Source organism: Ischnura elegans, chromosome 6, assembly GCF_921293095.1.
Source record: "Ischnura elegans chromosome 6, ioIscEleg1.1, whole genome shotgun sequence".
NCBI lineage: Eukaryota > Metazoa > Arthropoda > Insecta > Odonata > Coenagrionidae > Ischnura > Ischnura elegans.
The window spans coordinates 71,208,200-71,223,689 of NC_060251.1; the positions used below are offsets into that span (position 1 = coordinate 71,208,200).

The 15,490-nt window shown below is 36.4% G+C and overlaps 1 protein-coding gene across 1 annotated transcript; it reads right to left on the reverse strand.

Moving 5' to 3' along the window:
* Positions 1–2,761: 2,761 nt before the first annotated feature.
* LOC124160292 lies at positions 2,762–12,900 on the reverse strand. The gene is made up of 3 exons (XM_046536123.1): positions 12,734–12,900; positions 5,146–5,524; positions 2,762–3,177 (listed from the first exon to the last, which is right to left on the reverse strand). Exons 1-3 carry the CDS (start codon positions 12,758–12,760, stop codon positions 3,083–3,085), a joined length of 501 nt encoding a protein of 166 aa, XP_046392079.1. The 5' UTR covers positions 12,761–12,900; the 3' UTR covers positions 2,762–3,082.
* Between the last annotated feature and the right edge of the window lie 2,590 nt (positions 12,901–15,490).

Here is a 15,490-nt window from a genome sequence, read left to right on the forward strand (position 1 = left end):
GAAATAAATTGTTGGTATGTATTAACCAAAAAATATAAAGCTTTCAGTAAATAAATCAGCTTAAATGTTTATGTTAATACAATAGCATATTTTTAAACCCAGAGCCATATTCTGTAGTTTAAAGCTCTGGAACTAGTATATTCAGCATCTTCAAGACTGAGCTCCTGCTCCTTATCTTCTTCAGCTTTGTTGCAGCAATACCTAGTTTCTTTGCAGCAGTACCTAGCTTTCTAGTTAGTCAAATCCTTTTCCATATAATCACTAATGATCCATATCTAAATCCTAACCGTTAAGAGATAACTCGTGTTGCTTTAAGCATTTTTCATAATACCGTCACGAAAATTAAATATAGCTTTTGAAATTTAAAGTAAAGCACCTAGCTGATTCGAGAACCGGAATTGAAAACCGGAGGCTTCAACCGGAACTAGAAACCCTAACAGAGAACAAAGAGCGAGAAACTGATGCCAGGAACTTAGCTGGAATCGAATCAGGCAAAATAGTTGCACCAACCCATCTTTAGCTACAACTTATTGGAATGTATTATAATTATAATAATATTTACTCCAACATTTTGGTTTTACAGCTGGATACAAGATAACAAAGAAAAGGAGCTTTAGTTGGTCTTTAAGGTCATAGAACCAGAATTGAGCCACCATCAAATAACAAAAATGTATGCCAATACAGGAAAATAATGATGCCGTAAATAATTCATGATTGTTTTAAAGATACAACATCAAAGTAAATGTTCAATTAGTTCTTGTGATAAAAGCCAGTCTTTGGCAAGTCTTAACATTTTACTTGGTGTTTTAATTTTTTCTAATTTTAGCAGGCAGTAAAGGAAATAACTTTGGCCCCATGTAAAGAAAACAACGTTTATAAAATGTTAACCTTGGTCTGTTTGTTACCACACACGACTTACTCCTTAAATTATATTTGTATTTATCACACCCACTCGGCATATTGTCACTTCTGGCATAAAATTTTTTAGGACTTTGAATGAATGCCTTAGTGGCAACAATTTTAGGGGCACAAACAACGGAAATGAATGTTCATAAGATTTTTCGGACAACATTACCCGAATTATTTTTTTTGTAAAACGAGTGCACACATAGCTTCCATGGTTTAGTTCCCTGGTGTTTTATAAGACCGTGCGTGTAAGCCGAAGGTGTTGGACTCCCACCATGTCGGTAGTCTTTCCTCAATTAGTCCCACCCAATTAGGAGAGCCACCTTTTAGTTCTTGCACGCGCCACCGGCGGTGTTGCTTCTGTGCAGTCAACCCCGTCTCCAAGAGGAAAAATATTCCGCCATTGTCTCGAAGAAAAATAGAAGAAGTGACTCCTCAACTTTCAAGGTCCCCATTCATTTATGGCATATTTAATAAGACTCCTACGGTGGGGGATGGAAAAAATATATGTGTGATATAACGCTATGAGGAAGCGGTCACAATGAGCTCCTGCGGAGCATACCTCTTTGAGGGATAGAATGGCGCGCTGCGAAGCCAACCCCGCCCCACAACCACCTCACCCCACATACCCGGAATCCTTTCATTGTTTTAAAAATGCGACACGCGAAGCGTTTTTCCGTTTTACGCTATCTCAGATCTGAGCAGTAAGCTGGCTATTGAGGGGATCGGAATACGTACACGCGGATCGCTGCGCGTTTGTTCTCGATTCTTTTGGGTGAGGGAGAAAGGCGGGAACCATCTGCCATTGACCATTTGGTGAAGGGATTGTTTCAAGGTCGACCATCGTCAGCATAGTGGGGTTGCCTGCACTGAAAACCTACATGAGAAACCCATGTTTGAAGTACAGGATGTAGGATGAACCACTCCCGGCTCAACCGCCGTATTTAGACTTTTTTGGAAAAAATAACTTTTTTAAACGTGCATCATTTTTTAATTGTCGTGAAATAGTTATATATAAGAGCTTTATAAAGTTTTTCATGTGTCACCTTTATGAAAACAATTTCACCTGCGAAAATATTTAGGAAAATTTGTCAAATTTGACGTAAAATCCAATTTTACTACATTACGATGCATACCCATAAAATTTAAAGTTTGTTCCTTGAATTAAATGTGATTACCTTGCGGGAAACTTTCCGATTGAGTGGTAATGATACGTCGTCCTAACATTATTTAAAAATAGGATATAGATAAAGGATTAAACCTCACGAAAAAATGAAATTTCACTCGGAAAAATAATGTAGGGAGGCGTTTTGAATCATACACCATTTATTATAATTTAATTTCTCTTTGCATTTTCTCTATTTTTTGTAATAACATTCTAGTGATGAGAATTCTTACGTTGGACAAGTAATTATTCAAAAGGTTTCTGGATATAAAAAAAATATATTTCCGAATCACTAACTGTTGAATGGAAAAATATTTGTTCGACATTATCCGCATTCAAATCTTATTTCTTCAAGAAATTACATGTATAAATTACGCTATAAATTTTATTTCTGACGTGTCCAATGCATTGCGTTTTGATGAGAAAGTTTTATTATAAGTTTTGTGTCAGTCTTAAAGCTATGAGTAACTCCTATTCCTATACCCCTGTCTATAAATCACCACACTTTTTTCAATCAATTTGTTGCTCGCTTGAAGTTCTTTAAATCCATTTGAATCTGTTGAGTCCAAAAAAAGAGGAATTTTTTGAGAAGTACAGGGTATGAATGAGTTAAAATTACTTGTACAAATTTCAATTTCGTTCTATTAGTTCTGATACACATTCCATTTGGGAAAATAATCTAAATTAGTAATGATACAAGATTGTAATTTATTGAAAAAAAAGCAGAAAATATACCTGAAATAGCAAAAAAAATCTGCTCAAATGGTCTCGTTCAATATTTATACCACATGAATGTCAATGAATAATGGAATTCATCTGATTGATGCAAAATAGCTGTTGACAAGCAGTTCATCATGCAACGGACATTCTTTGAAAGCATTACTAGCTGGAAGTATTAGAAGCATTAATTTATGAGAATACCAACGCTTCCTGATATGAGCACTTTTATGAGAAGGTTGAAAGTCTTCATTCATCATCCCGTGACAGCTCAACGCCATATGCTCGCTCCTTCTACGAGATGACAATGACTGCATCGCTGGATTTCTCACGACCGGCAGGGGAGCATAACAGAATCTCCTTGGTCAGAATTTCGTTCGAACCGTAATCTGAAGGAAAGAAAATGGCCCATAAGCCTATTATTAACATGTAAACAATTTTGCACTTATATTTTACTCGGCACTAGGCCTGTAATACATTATGATCTGACAATAATAGCACCATTTTTCGGATGGAATTCGTTAAAGGAACTTTGCGACTATTTTAATTCTCTAAAGTAAACATAGAGAGCCACAATTGGAAGAAAAGTGTTCAACCATGCGTAACATGGACAAAAATCAGAAAATGAATGAATTATTATCTTAGTTACTAGGGTATTTGTTAGTGGAAAATCGTTGCCATTTTCACGAAATAATTTATAGGTTTATCCGTTTCACTTGGGACAAACAGGTTTTATTTAATTGATTGAAATGTATACATACGATAGCTTACTCATTATACTTATTGTTTTTTCCAGAACGTCTTTAATTGTACCATTAAATGCCACATATCTTTCAGTTCCAATATATGCGTATTGTTTTCCCTTTTTTATTAAATAATTTATATTTTGTATGTTGAAAATTATATGTATATATTGTATTCATATGTTAATGAAAGTTCTACGTCTTATAATTCACTGCGAAAGCAGCTCTCTTGAACAAAAAAAAGTCCGTACTGGAACCACTCTTCAAAAATTTTCGCTGCATTACATATAGTTATAAATTGTTAAAGATTGATGGATCTTTTCATAAAATGGCATAAAATGTGTTTTACTCAGAATAAGATTTTTGAGTCGATTTTTCTGCCGTCAAAACATTAAGTTTGTAGCTGTACATTTTTCTCTAATTTTACGCACTTGGAAACTCTTTATTTCCATTATCTACATAGCTTTACTCTTTGATTCAGAGTATGAGGCGGAGTGCAATATATAGCATTCAAATCACTTTTTTACTCCTATTATTACTTATCCTATTAATTATCCATACACCACAGGTAATACAGAAATAAACATTGATTTTTCGAGAAATTGATTTTAAATCGAAATTTAAAGCTCAACTATTAAAAAACAATTGAAATGTAATCTGGGCTGAAAACTGATCGAAAACTCGCTGGTTCTTTTTTGAAATAAAATGCATTTAGCAGAGAAACATGTGTATCATTCAATAGAAACATATTTATGTTTTTATACTTATAAACTCTCTTATACTTATAAACGAGTTTGTATCAAAATTTTAACATCATGGCTAGATCTCAAATTCCTTTATCTTTGACTATTTAAATTCGTATTTTGATTTAAATCAAAATGGATACGACGAAGTGAACATCAGAAGGGCAAAAGTGTGGATGAGGAGAGGCAGTTTTAGGATGAGATATAGAGGAGATAGAAGGTACGGAGGAAGCGAGTAAATGTGATGCGATGAAATTCGGAATTGTCACTACCGTCCTATTGTATCGTCATACATCCCAATGAAAGATTTTAACTAAGGGTGGCAAAATTAGAAAAGCTCTTTCATCAAGAAAATACTTCAATTGGTCAATTTTTTATTTCAGTGGAACCAAATGTTTCTAAGTATAAAAGTTTAAATTTTGTTCGATTAAATAATACACATTTTCCGTGCAAAATGCATTTTATTTCAAAAATTGCAGCGTGGAGGTGATGTTTAAAACAGTTCTATAGGGTAGAATATTATATTAGTATAATAGAATATTAAACGAGGGAGAGGAAGGAAAATAATAGGATTTTAAATAGAATAAAACGGAGTAGGTCTTACTGTGAACTGAAGAGGGAATTGCTTGAAAGGAGTGTAGGCTCCCAGAATTCTTCTAAAGTACTCCATGGAAACCTACCTTAATCGGTAGAATACTTTAATAAAGAATGATAATTCGTACCTATGGTATCTTCTGCGACATAGGCCTTACTGTGAATTGAAGAGGGAAGTGCTTGAAGGAAGTGAAGACTCCCAGAATTCTTCTAAAGTACTCCATGGAAACCTACCTTAATCGGTAGGATACTTTGCTAATATAATGATAATTCGTACCTATGGTGTCTTCTGCGACATCCGCCGGTCCTCCATCTCCGGCTGTAACGACCACAACCCCAGCGCACAGCTCCGATAGCGGACTATGACCGTCGTCAGCAAGGCTGTAGGCCGCACGGTCAGCATTCTTCTTAGCCGCTGCGGACTGAGGCAGGGAAGCCGCGGCGAATGCGCTTGCGATGGCCGCCTCTTCAGGGACAGGGCCGCTTGGGTTCGGCCACCTCGCGGCACCCGGCGAGGCGGACACGGGCGAATCCCTGAGGATGGGGGCGAACTGGTCGAAGGGAGGGCCTTCGGGGAGCGTGGGGTGCGGGCGGGGGCCCTCGGGGGCGGCGGAGGCCTCGAATGGGATGCTCAGCAAGAATATCGCCATGATCACCTGAAAACAGGAGAGAGAAATGAAACTTAATTTTTTTCTGCCAGTCAATGTATTGGAATATCGTAGTGTTGTTCTTGTACAAAGGAAAATCTACTGTATAAACATTAGTATGTATATAGTAAGTATGGTTTCGCTAGTAGCGGCCCACGTTGCCCTAATGACGGCGTTGGGAACCCCTATCCCCTTCCAACCATATCCTCACACCGGAGCGTCGGCGGGATCCCTATCGTGGCGGCGGTTCTTTCCTTCCTCTTCAAACTCCTCCCCAGGATGACAGTAAGTCACGGAATTGGTTTCCGGCCCTGCCGGTTGTATTCTTCTAAGGGTCCATCCTTGGTTCTCATCCGCTGTCATTCCAAGTCCAAAATTTTTCGTTGCATGGCGAGTAGCTCTAAATTGTTGGTGATCAATGGCTTTTTTGATAAAATTATATCAAATAATTTCCACTCAGAACAAGATTTTTTGCGACGAATAAAATAGACTCTCCGCTGTCAAAACATTGTGTTTGTAGCAATACATTTTTCTCCTATTTTACGTAACTAGGCACTTATTTCCATTTTCTACATTGCTCGACTCGTTCATTTAGGGTTTTGGGCGGAACGCAATATTTGGAATCAAAATTAAGTTTATTAACGTTTTTGGCAAATTAATCGAATTAAGTGCCAATATAATTGCAGGTAATACACAATTAAACATCGTTCTCCTCATACAAATCTCTTGCGTTGCTATGTTCCAGAAAATCTCTACTTATACCGTTGAATTCCACCAAACCTTCAATCTCAATATGTACGAACTATTTATAATTTATTTTATATTTTCAAATGAAAATGACCGCGATGGGACAGCTATTGGATCATGAAATAAATGATTCATTGAATCATTCATTTCTCGAGGTAACAACGATGGCTCAACGGAAATGAATCGTTGCCTTGGAAGAGATGCTTTTAACTGAATCGTATACATGAAACGGTATTTAGGAGAGGAGAGAGGAGGTGAGCAGTTTTGGCCATTTTCACCTTTAACGATGGAAATGAAAGGAAGGATAGAGAGAAACCCGGCGTCGGTATTAGTCTGCATTTGACGGAATACATCAAGTGGACCACTGTTTCATGTTTCGTCCAAATAATGGAGTAGCTTGCTGGAAGTTTCATCCAAGCAGCATTGAAGTAGAGATCTGGTCACCTCTGGAAAATACCCAACACCGCCTGGATTTGAACTAGGGACAGCACTTAAGCAATCCTCTTTAGCAATCTCAAGACAAAGCTTAGGAGCAACAGTATAAGTCAGTTTTTTTTAATGAATTTAGTGCATGTGGAATATAAATCATCCGTAAATTTCACAGAAAGGTCAGGCATTAATTTATAATGGAGTTCGAACTCGTTATTTTTTATTTAGGAGACACTTAAATGCGTACCTTTTTTATTCCTTTATATTTACCTACAATCCCGAAAAGAACATGAAAAATAATGACTGAATTCCTTGCCTTCCTCTGCCTACTTACATCTTCACTCGTGGTGAACCATTAGATCACCTTGACAATGATTCTAGTTGATGATAGCAGTTGAAACCGAGGAAAGATAAAATTTCGTGTATCATTACTAAGTGATTTATTTCGCACTATTGTAATCACTGAAACCTTTAATTTGCCTCATTTCTTTCAGTTCGTTATTTCAGTGTAACACTTGCGTTGTATTTTAGGGAATTTTCGAGTGATGGAAGACTGTTTTGAAGTTTTGCCGAAAAAATACATCGATTATTATGTGAATGTTAGCATAAGTTACGGATCATAACTTAAAGCTAGCAGATCAAATCATTTATTTATGTTATCGGTCTTATTTAGTCCTCCAATTATATTCGGCGCAACTCGCGAGTAATTTAAGTTTGTGCAACCAGTGTCACTCCTTCGTTTGCTGCTATCTTTAATCATTATTCCCTTTTCCTGCAATGGCCATTACATGAAAACTTTCCCTACGTTTAACATGGCGTCGTTATCACAATAAAATGCATTTTTATATGTTAATGCAGTAGTCTATCACCATAGCTACTTAAATGTTCAAAACACACATGTTTGCACAAGTTTTTTCTTGAACGATAAAATAGACATAATGCTAGAATGGAATTATTAGCCAATGCCATTCTGTTTCTTGTTTTTGTTCGGAATTGTTTGTTTAATTGGGGAACTTGAGCCTTATTTATCAATTTATCTGGTTCATAGAAAACCATTCCTGTTCTTGCTTGCTATTGGTAAAATAATTAGTCTACGATCAGAATATTGGCTGTAATATTCCCAAAACTCGATGAGAGGGCTCACTTCCGATTTGCTTCTCGCAAGCCATTCGTTTGTGCATCTCCGGGGAGAATAACGTTACTTATTCCTGAAACTCAGCAGCCCAATTATGGGACCATTCATTGCGATGCGATGGCTCAATAGGTAGTTTTTTCACAATTGCAATGCCAGTCACGTCCTGCGAAAACTTGTATGCGACTACCGTTGGGGTTTTTATGAATAACACCCCAGGAAAATCCAGGTCTTATAATGGAGGTCAAGGTATAGCTTCCTGACCCGCACGAAGTTACTTGAATTCAGTGCAAGAGATGGTCCTTTCACTCTTCGTGACTGCCCTCGCCCTTCAATCCTTCCCCTCTCCTCACACTCAATTCTCAGAGTTCCCATACGACTGCCTCTTCCACTTCGGATTTTCTTAAAAACCTATTACGTGCCACAGCAAGTAGTTACATTGAAAAAAGATGAGATCTTAAACTGAGAGGCACCCTTTATAATATAGGATAGCTTCAAAATATATTTCAACTCTGCTTCATCGGCTGCAGTTTTTCCTCGCTGTAATTGGAAATTGGAACTTAAAAATAAACAGTAATATGCATGCTCTAATGGCAGCAGTTTACCAAACTCGGAATAATTATCAGTGCCTAATTATCTACGTAATTTTCATGAAAAACTGACGTAATATTCGTTATAACATATTAATTATTATATAAATGAAATGTGGACTCCATTAGGCTTAAAGTTACTAGCATCTAAACGCTGTAAAGGAAATCGTTTAACGATAAACTTAGGTTAAGGTTCAAAAGAAGTCAAGTTATTGGATAAAATACTCATTTAATAAAACAACATTTATAAATTAAACTTTTTTAGAATCGAATTACCCGTATTATTTCGACACTAATTTTGGTTCTAATCGTTATGGATGTTTTCGAGAATGGCATTGCCCCTTTTCAGTTACATTCGGAGAAAGTAAGGACACTTCAATAGTGCTTTCTCGACATGGAATGATCGCAACCAGTAATTGTGCCAACTAGATCAAACGTGCGAACTTTGTATTGATACAAAGAATATTACTCCACGAACACCTACTTTGGAAGGAGTTAAATTTAACTGAGTTCTTTCCAATGTTAGTTATATGATTTGTCTAACTAATTGTATGTGCTATTCTCAATTGAGTTCCAATAAGGATTGTGATAAATGCACGCATTATTTAATCTACCGTTGCTATTTGTGTGACTTAGGATCGATAACTGTGCGTTTGAATGTGTACCTTGATACCCGTTTGAATTTAGATACATAGCTCAATTCTAGTGCACCGATAAGTTTATCAGTCAGTAAATTTAATGGTTTTCCTCTGAGTTAAAATGTAACCTAATCATTTTTTATCTCCTTGTTAAATAATTCTCGATTCAATAGGGCGAACAGGATATGTTAATATTGAATCCTCCGGAACGAACGCTCAGTATAAAAAGATGGATTTCAAGTAAACATGTGGAATATTAAATTTTGCTCTCATTTTTCACACTGAGAGACTTGATAAACCCTCTTTGATTGATCACATGCTTTTTGGGTCTGTAATTGGATAATATTATAGCTAATTTGACATATTACGTAGTTTCTTTGAAGTTTGAGGTCTTGAAATTGCGTAGAAATCAAGTTTTCCTTCCTATTATGTTGTGAATTCTCGCAACTACTTTTCCTTACCTCATATTTTAAGAAATTAAAACACATTTTAAGTATATTTAACGATATCTCTATGAGAGAGAAATAAATACTTCATCTTATACGCAAGGTAGCTGTGGTTTTGTAAAATGTTCTCTTGAATAGGGTCGGCTTTTAGACTACATTTTTTTCACCAACGCTTATAATTTTTTTGGTAGTGGATTTCAATTCGCATTTGCATCGATCGGCTAGAATGATAAGATTCTCCTTCTTGTTTTGAGGTTTAGATAACATGAACGAAAAAATTGTCGTTACGGACGAAATGCATTCGGGTTAATCTTCTCGTTGTATCCATCAAATTAATTTTTTCCTTTGTACGAAGGCCATTTATTTCATTATATGCATGGCAGCTATTGTTTTCGATGACATTATGTAGTCTATTGTATTGTGTCCGGCTGATGATACCCCCGTGAAATTGAAAAAATGAAAAACATGCCGGGCGAATAATGTAGAGAGCAAACAGACAACAGTGGCGGTGTGTTGTGACATCTTGTGGATTTGCGTGGCCAATTATGGAGGCCTTGACCTAGCTGTGTGCTGATTCACCATGTCGTCTGGTCAAGTTCAAAAGGAAATCATTTCTTCACTCATAAGATATAGAAGCTCTTGAGGATATCTCGATTTCGAAACGGGGAAAAAAACGAGAATGTTTGCAAATATTTGGCCGGAATAAAAATACATATTTTGTTAATGCTTTTTAATTTTTTTAAGTACGCAGTTAATTTTAATGTAGAATCAAAGATTTACAATGTGTTACCCCAGTCGTGTACTACTTCCAAGTCTGTGAAAAATATTTTGGAAAATGCATCATGTCAATGAGTAGTCGATCAATCAGTCAATTAAATAAACTGGTAGGAAGTACGTGTAAGATACGCACTTATATTGCTAAGAAATAGCCATGATATTACCACCCGAGCCATATGTATCTTTAAGTGTAAGCACAATGTATAATTATTTAATCGTAGCCTTAAACAGAACGAAGAAGCCAGGATGGTAGCTAACATCCTGCAAGGTTACCTAAAATTACACCAAAGGTGCTGTTGACATTCAATTGGGATGTATAGAGTAATGATAACCTTAAAATAGTTTTCATAATCCATTTTTAAAGACCCGTTTTTCATATCTAGCAATTTATGAGGCTAATAGCGTATGTTTACGATGACTGCTCATTAGATAGGTAAAATTCAATGCAAAATACCTTAGAGCAGCGGTTCCCAAAGTGGGGGTCGCGACCCCCAAGGGGGTCGTAGGCCGTTCGGAATGGGGTCGCGAGATACTAATAATATGGTGAACAACGTACTTAAACATGGACGACCATTTTTAGGGGGTCGCGGCTAAAAAGAATGAGCTAAAATGGGTCGTGGAAAGAAAAAGTCTGGGAACCGCTGCCTTAGAGTAAGAGGTTTAGTACAGGACGTCTAGGGATTAAGTGTTTCCTCCTGTTATGTTGTGTATTTTTATTACTATTTTAACTTGCTTGCTATTCTCTTAGAGTTAGATATATTTCCATTATTTATACCGATATCTGTATAAGAGAGAAACATATATACTTTGAGGAAAATAGTGGCATAAGTCGAATAAACCATGATATTACAAAATTACTGACACAGAAAACAGATGATCATATGACGAGTTCCTTCAAAAACCACTCACGTTTTCTGCGGTAAGCGCGAGTATCAATCATGCGTACCACGTGATGTGGGGAAATTAAGCATCAATGGGCTTGAAGGTTAAAATTTTGCACGCATAAAAATGAAATAGAGCATGTTAAAATATTCGTAACTTCACTCAGGAGTCTCAGGAGACTTAGATCTCTGAGCTTCATTTGAATGATTTTTCTTGGTACCCAAATACCAATTGTGTACCATTCGTTAGTCATATGCAAGTCACTTGACACAGTATAACGTTACCATGGATACGCTCGAGGTATGTTGGGACGCTTGGGACCAAAGTAGTGTCGTCTCCCACTCTCTACTTATCTTATTCTAGCACAAATAATGCCATATGTTTGGTTGCTTGTCTCGTTTCCTCATAGCATACATTTTCCCTGAAATTCATTTAACTAAACCATTTTCAACAACCTTGTGGCTGAAAGAACTTTTAAACTAAGGCTTTCGGAGCGATTAGATTAAGTTTTTAAAAAAATTGAAACTGCCACTGAAAATTTTCGTTTTGAGGCTATTGAGGTGTTAGGTTCACTACTAGTCGCTTTTATTCACACTTTATGTCTTTGGGTTATGTTCCCCACTCTGGAAAATATTCCAATCGGTTGATATTTGGTCTCCCTGCTTCACAAGCAAGACGAAAACTAAAAGAAAATATTCAATCGGGACTTATCAACAAGTATTCAAATATTTTGCTTAGACAATATCAACTTTCACATAAGGCAATTGAAACTTCCTTTTTCTCTCACAAGTTATTATACTAAAATGATTTATCCATAATATATATTCAGGAAAAAACGGACGAATCAAAATATTTACTTTAGGTAAAATGAATAGTTTTTTATCGCAAAAACTTAGTTAAAAAGGTCTTTTAATGTAGTTAAAAAAATTGGGATAAGGTTTCATGCCTCATCACGTAGCCCATCAACTGAATTTACGCCTTATCATGCTCCACAAAAATTCTAATTTACTAACACTCCATGGAAAAATAAACTGGTTAGTTCACAGCAATGTTGTCAAGGGAAAGATTCCTTGTCGAGTTCTGAAGACACAATAGCTCGCTATACGCAGTATTGCTCTTTGCCGGCCGCTCAGAAGCAACTCAATCTTACGAAGGTCTTACTACGCAATATATTAACTTGGAGTTATTGTGTGAATGCATAAAAAAGAGGATGAACTCAAAAATGTTCCTTAGCTGAGTACTACAGAATATTGTAACCACCCAACATCTAAAAATGCATGAAGGAGAACAGAACTAGTTCTAATTGGGTCGATGCATTTGTGCACTAACCGTTCCTATCCAACGAATTAATATAATACGCTCAATAACTCGTACGGGATATTATATCGCGTAACTAACGAGGTTTTTAGATATTAAATTTCTATTTTTCTCTGAAAATTCCTAATTCAGACCTCATGGTGCATTACTTTAACCACATGATGCATTTGCTCACCAAATCATTTCGAATACAGATTATTAGGAAAACTGCGTAAAAATCTTTTTGATCTGAGATAGTGACTGAAATCGATTGCACTCACCTCTAATAATGCTTTAAAGTAATCCATTTCAACGGCAGCAGTTCTTCACCGGCTTTCCTCAACAAAGCTTTCGACCTGTTTCTACTGGGGCCCGACTGGTACGTCTTCGAAACCTCCGAAAATGGGGAAGCACAGCAGAAGAAGGTCTGTATGCAAAAGACCGAAAGATTCCAGCCCGCTTCCTCCGCCGAGCTTATCTTTCTCTATCGCTATTTACATATGAACGCGTCCATTATCTAGAGATGGACGTGGGGGTCATTAAAGGGTTACCAACCTAATAGTGTCCGTTGTTGCCCTTGAAGAAAAGTGGTCGCATTTAAAAAAATAACTTGTATAACATTCACTCTGACTTTGAAATTCTATCATCGTATTGAAATAAAGTTTATTTGTGGATCCGAGAGTAAGGACTCAAACTTAATATGAGCAAATGCACTGCGACACATTCCTCGAGGGCACTATCTACATATATATGCTGTAGATAGTGTTTGCATAAAAGCGACATGTGAATTTAATAATGTGAGATCTACGATAACTTCGAACCTATCGTGGGTAATGAATTTAAGGAATATTTTTGGCGGAGCTGTAAAGAATTTTGGATTCGTCGAGTGGATTGTGGAAAGATTTTCGGTTGAAATAGTAAAATAGAAGTGCTTTTTCGTGCTGACCCAACCACGCCTTGAATATGCAGCGTGCATAAGGGATCCAGTACAGAAAGACTCAATCGATAAACTTAATAAAAAACAAATGAAAGCCGCGTGATTCGTCAAAAACTGCCAAGGGGATATAGAAAGCGTTACGCAGACCTTAAGCGAAATAGGCTGGTTTCCGCTAGAGACTTGTAGGCTGCGCGCTAGGCTTAGATTTCTTGAGCAATTGGGAGTAATTAACTTTTTCAGAGTTACGCGGAGAACGTCACATTTGAACCCCACGACATTTCCAGTTTCGAGAGAAACTATAATCGCGGAGAGATATTTTTCTGAACGGATAGATATGGGAATTCGTTTTTCCCGAACGACAGAGGACTTTAATGAATGTGAGGCGTGATTTCGTAAGAGAATATACTTTCTATACCTAAACGGCTGATGACTTAGCATCCCCCAGAACAGGTCTACTGAGGCTGCTTGATCGGCAATATGTAGATTTATACGAACATACCATCAATCTCAGGAAGTGGATGAGAAAGGGTGGGAATTAGGTGCTTTACTGTAAACAGAAACAGATAATAGTATCGGTTAACAGAAATGTAAGCCTATTTTCAAGGGATATAATCCACTTTACAGCTTGAAGCTCTTACTCTAGAATATTTCTTAATATTGTTCCAAATGCTTGATTTTTGGGTGGAATCACGGTCAATTTCCAGAGTTCCGTTGTCACTTGAAGTACTGTTAGATATCACTTTTATTCGTACTTTAACCTGAAGAGGAGAGGAATATCATTCGCCCTCAGACTACTAGTATTCCTTTTAACGTCTAGTATTCAGCCCAATTCGATACAAATGGAATCATTATATAAAATTGAATGCAATGGCTGTCAACAAAGTACGGTATCGTTGAATTCAGAGGAAATTGTGAGATTTTCCAGTTAAAACTTGATATTCAGGCCATTGCGACGGGTGGAAGAATACGTTTAGCAAAATGTTTCAATTCGTATATCAAGTGCTTAAATTTATGACAATAGGTTGATAATTTATTTAGTATATATAGTATAAATATTAATTTTATTAAGTAAAATTAACATTTATATTTTAATAAATTACGTTTCAGAAGAATCGGAAAAACTGAGAAAAAATAAAATTAACACTATGGATTCTCGTGCACTTCCAAAAGCCTTAGGTAGCTAATTTAGGCAATGAAATGATTGTGTCACATGACTTTTTATGCATATGGTTGCAAATCACTGAATCGTAAGACATCTAGAGGAAGTATTTCAGATTTGTAGCCATTCAGGGAAAGTAGTCAAACGCATTGGACCAGTCAAGATGTCAAAAAGAGCCTTCGTAGGAAAGTTTTCGGGCAGCCTTGATTGTTCTATCCAAAAGGTATTTTGGGTTACTGAATCCAAATACGAGGTTTATGAACAAAATGTCGTCGTACGACATGGAATTTGCAAAAAAAGAACAGAAATTGTTCCTTCTTAAGCCTTTTTGTTTATAACTCGTAATCTTTGAGGTAATACATTTTCAGCTCAAAATTGAAGTGTGTAATATTTACCAACTAATTTTATCCAGAAGATTTTTCTCCAACAAAGCGTTTAGACTCCTACAAAAATTTAAAATTGGATTTTTTCTCTTATCTTCGCAAAAAAAAATTTCCCATTAATTAATTAAAAAAGCCTATGACGGTGGAATTTTGAGTAAAAATATTTTATTCCTACTTTGAATATGGCCTTCATTTTCTCTCGAAATTCCAAATATTTCGCAATCCGCAAATCCAAAAGTTTGAAAAAAGTGGAAGTGTATATTTTGTAACCTCCAAAAGTGCTCAAAAAATTAACGCCAAATGTTTTAAATGCTTTAAGAAAGTGAGTGTATGATTTATTGAAATCTTGAGTACTAATAAATTACCAAAATTTATGGAAATATTCTTTTTCAGTCCCAGTTACAATTCGTGAATTTTTCTTTATATAGGTTATTATAGCAGTAATTCCATAAAGCTCATGGGTGCAACCGATGGCGGATCTATGGGGGGGAGGGGCTATGAGGGCTATACCCCCCCTTGGGTATCCAATTTACACTAGATAGAATGGTATTTTTTCCGA

What these genes read in the sequence shown, in the direction of transcription:
- LOC124160292 (XM_046536123.1), bottom strand. Translation starts at nt 12,760, where the DNA reads ATGGATTACTTTAAAGCATTATTAGAG. An exon ending in ACTTTAAAGCATTATTAGAG is followed by an intron (nt 5,525 to 12,733) that starts GTGAGTGCAATC and finishes TCCTGTTTTCAG; the next exon opens with GTGATCATGGCGATATTCTT. An exon ending in TGTCGCAGAAGACACCATAG is followed by an intron (nt 3,178 to 5,145) that starts GTACGAATTATC and finishes TCTTTCCTTCAG; the next exon opens with ATTACGGTTCGAACGAAATT.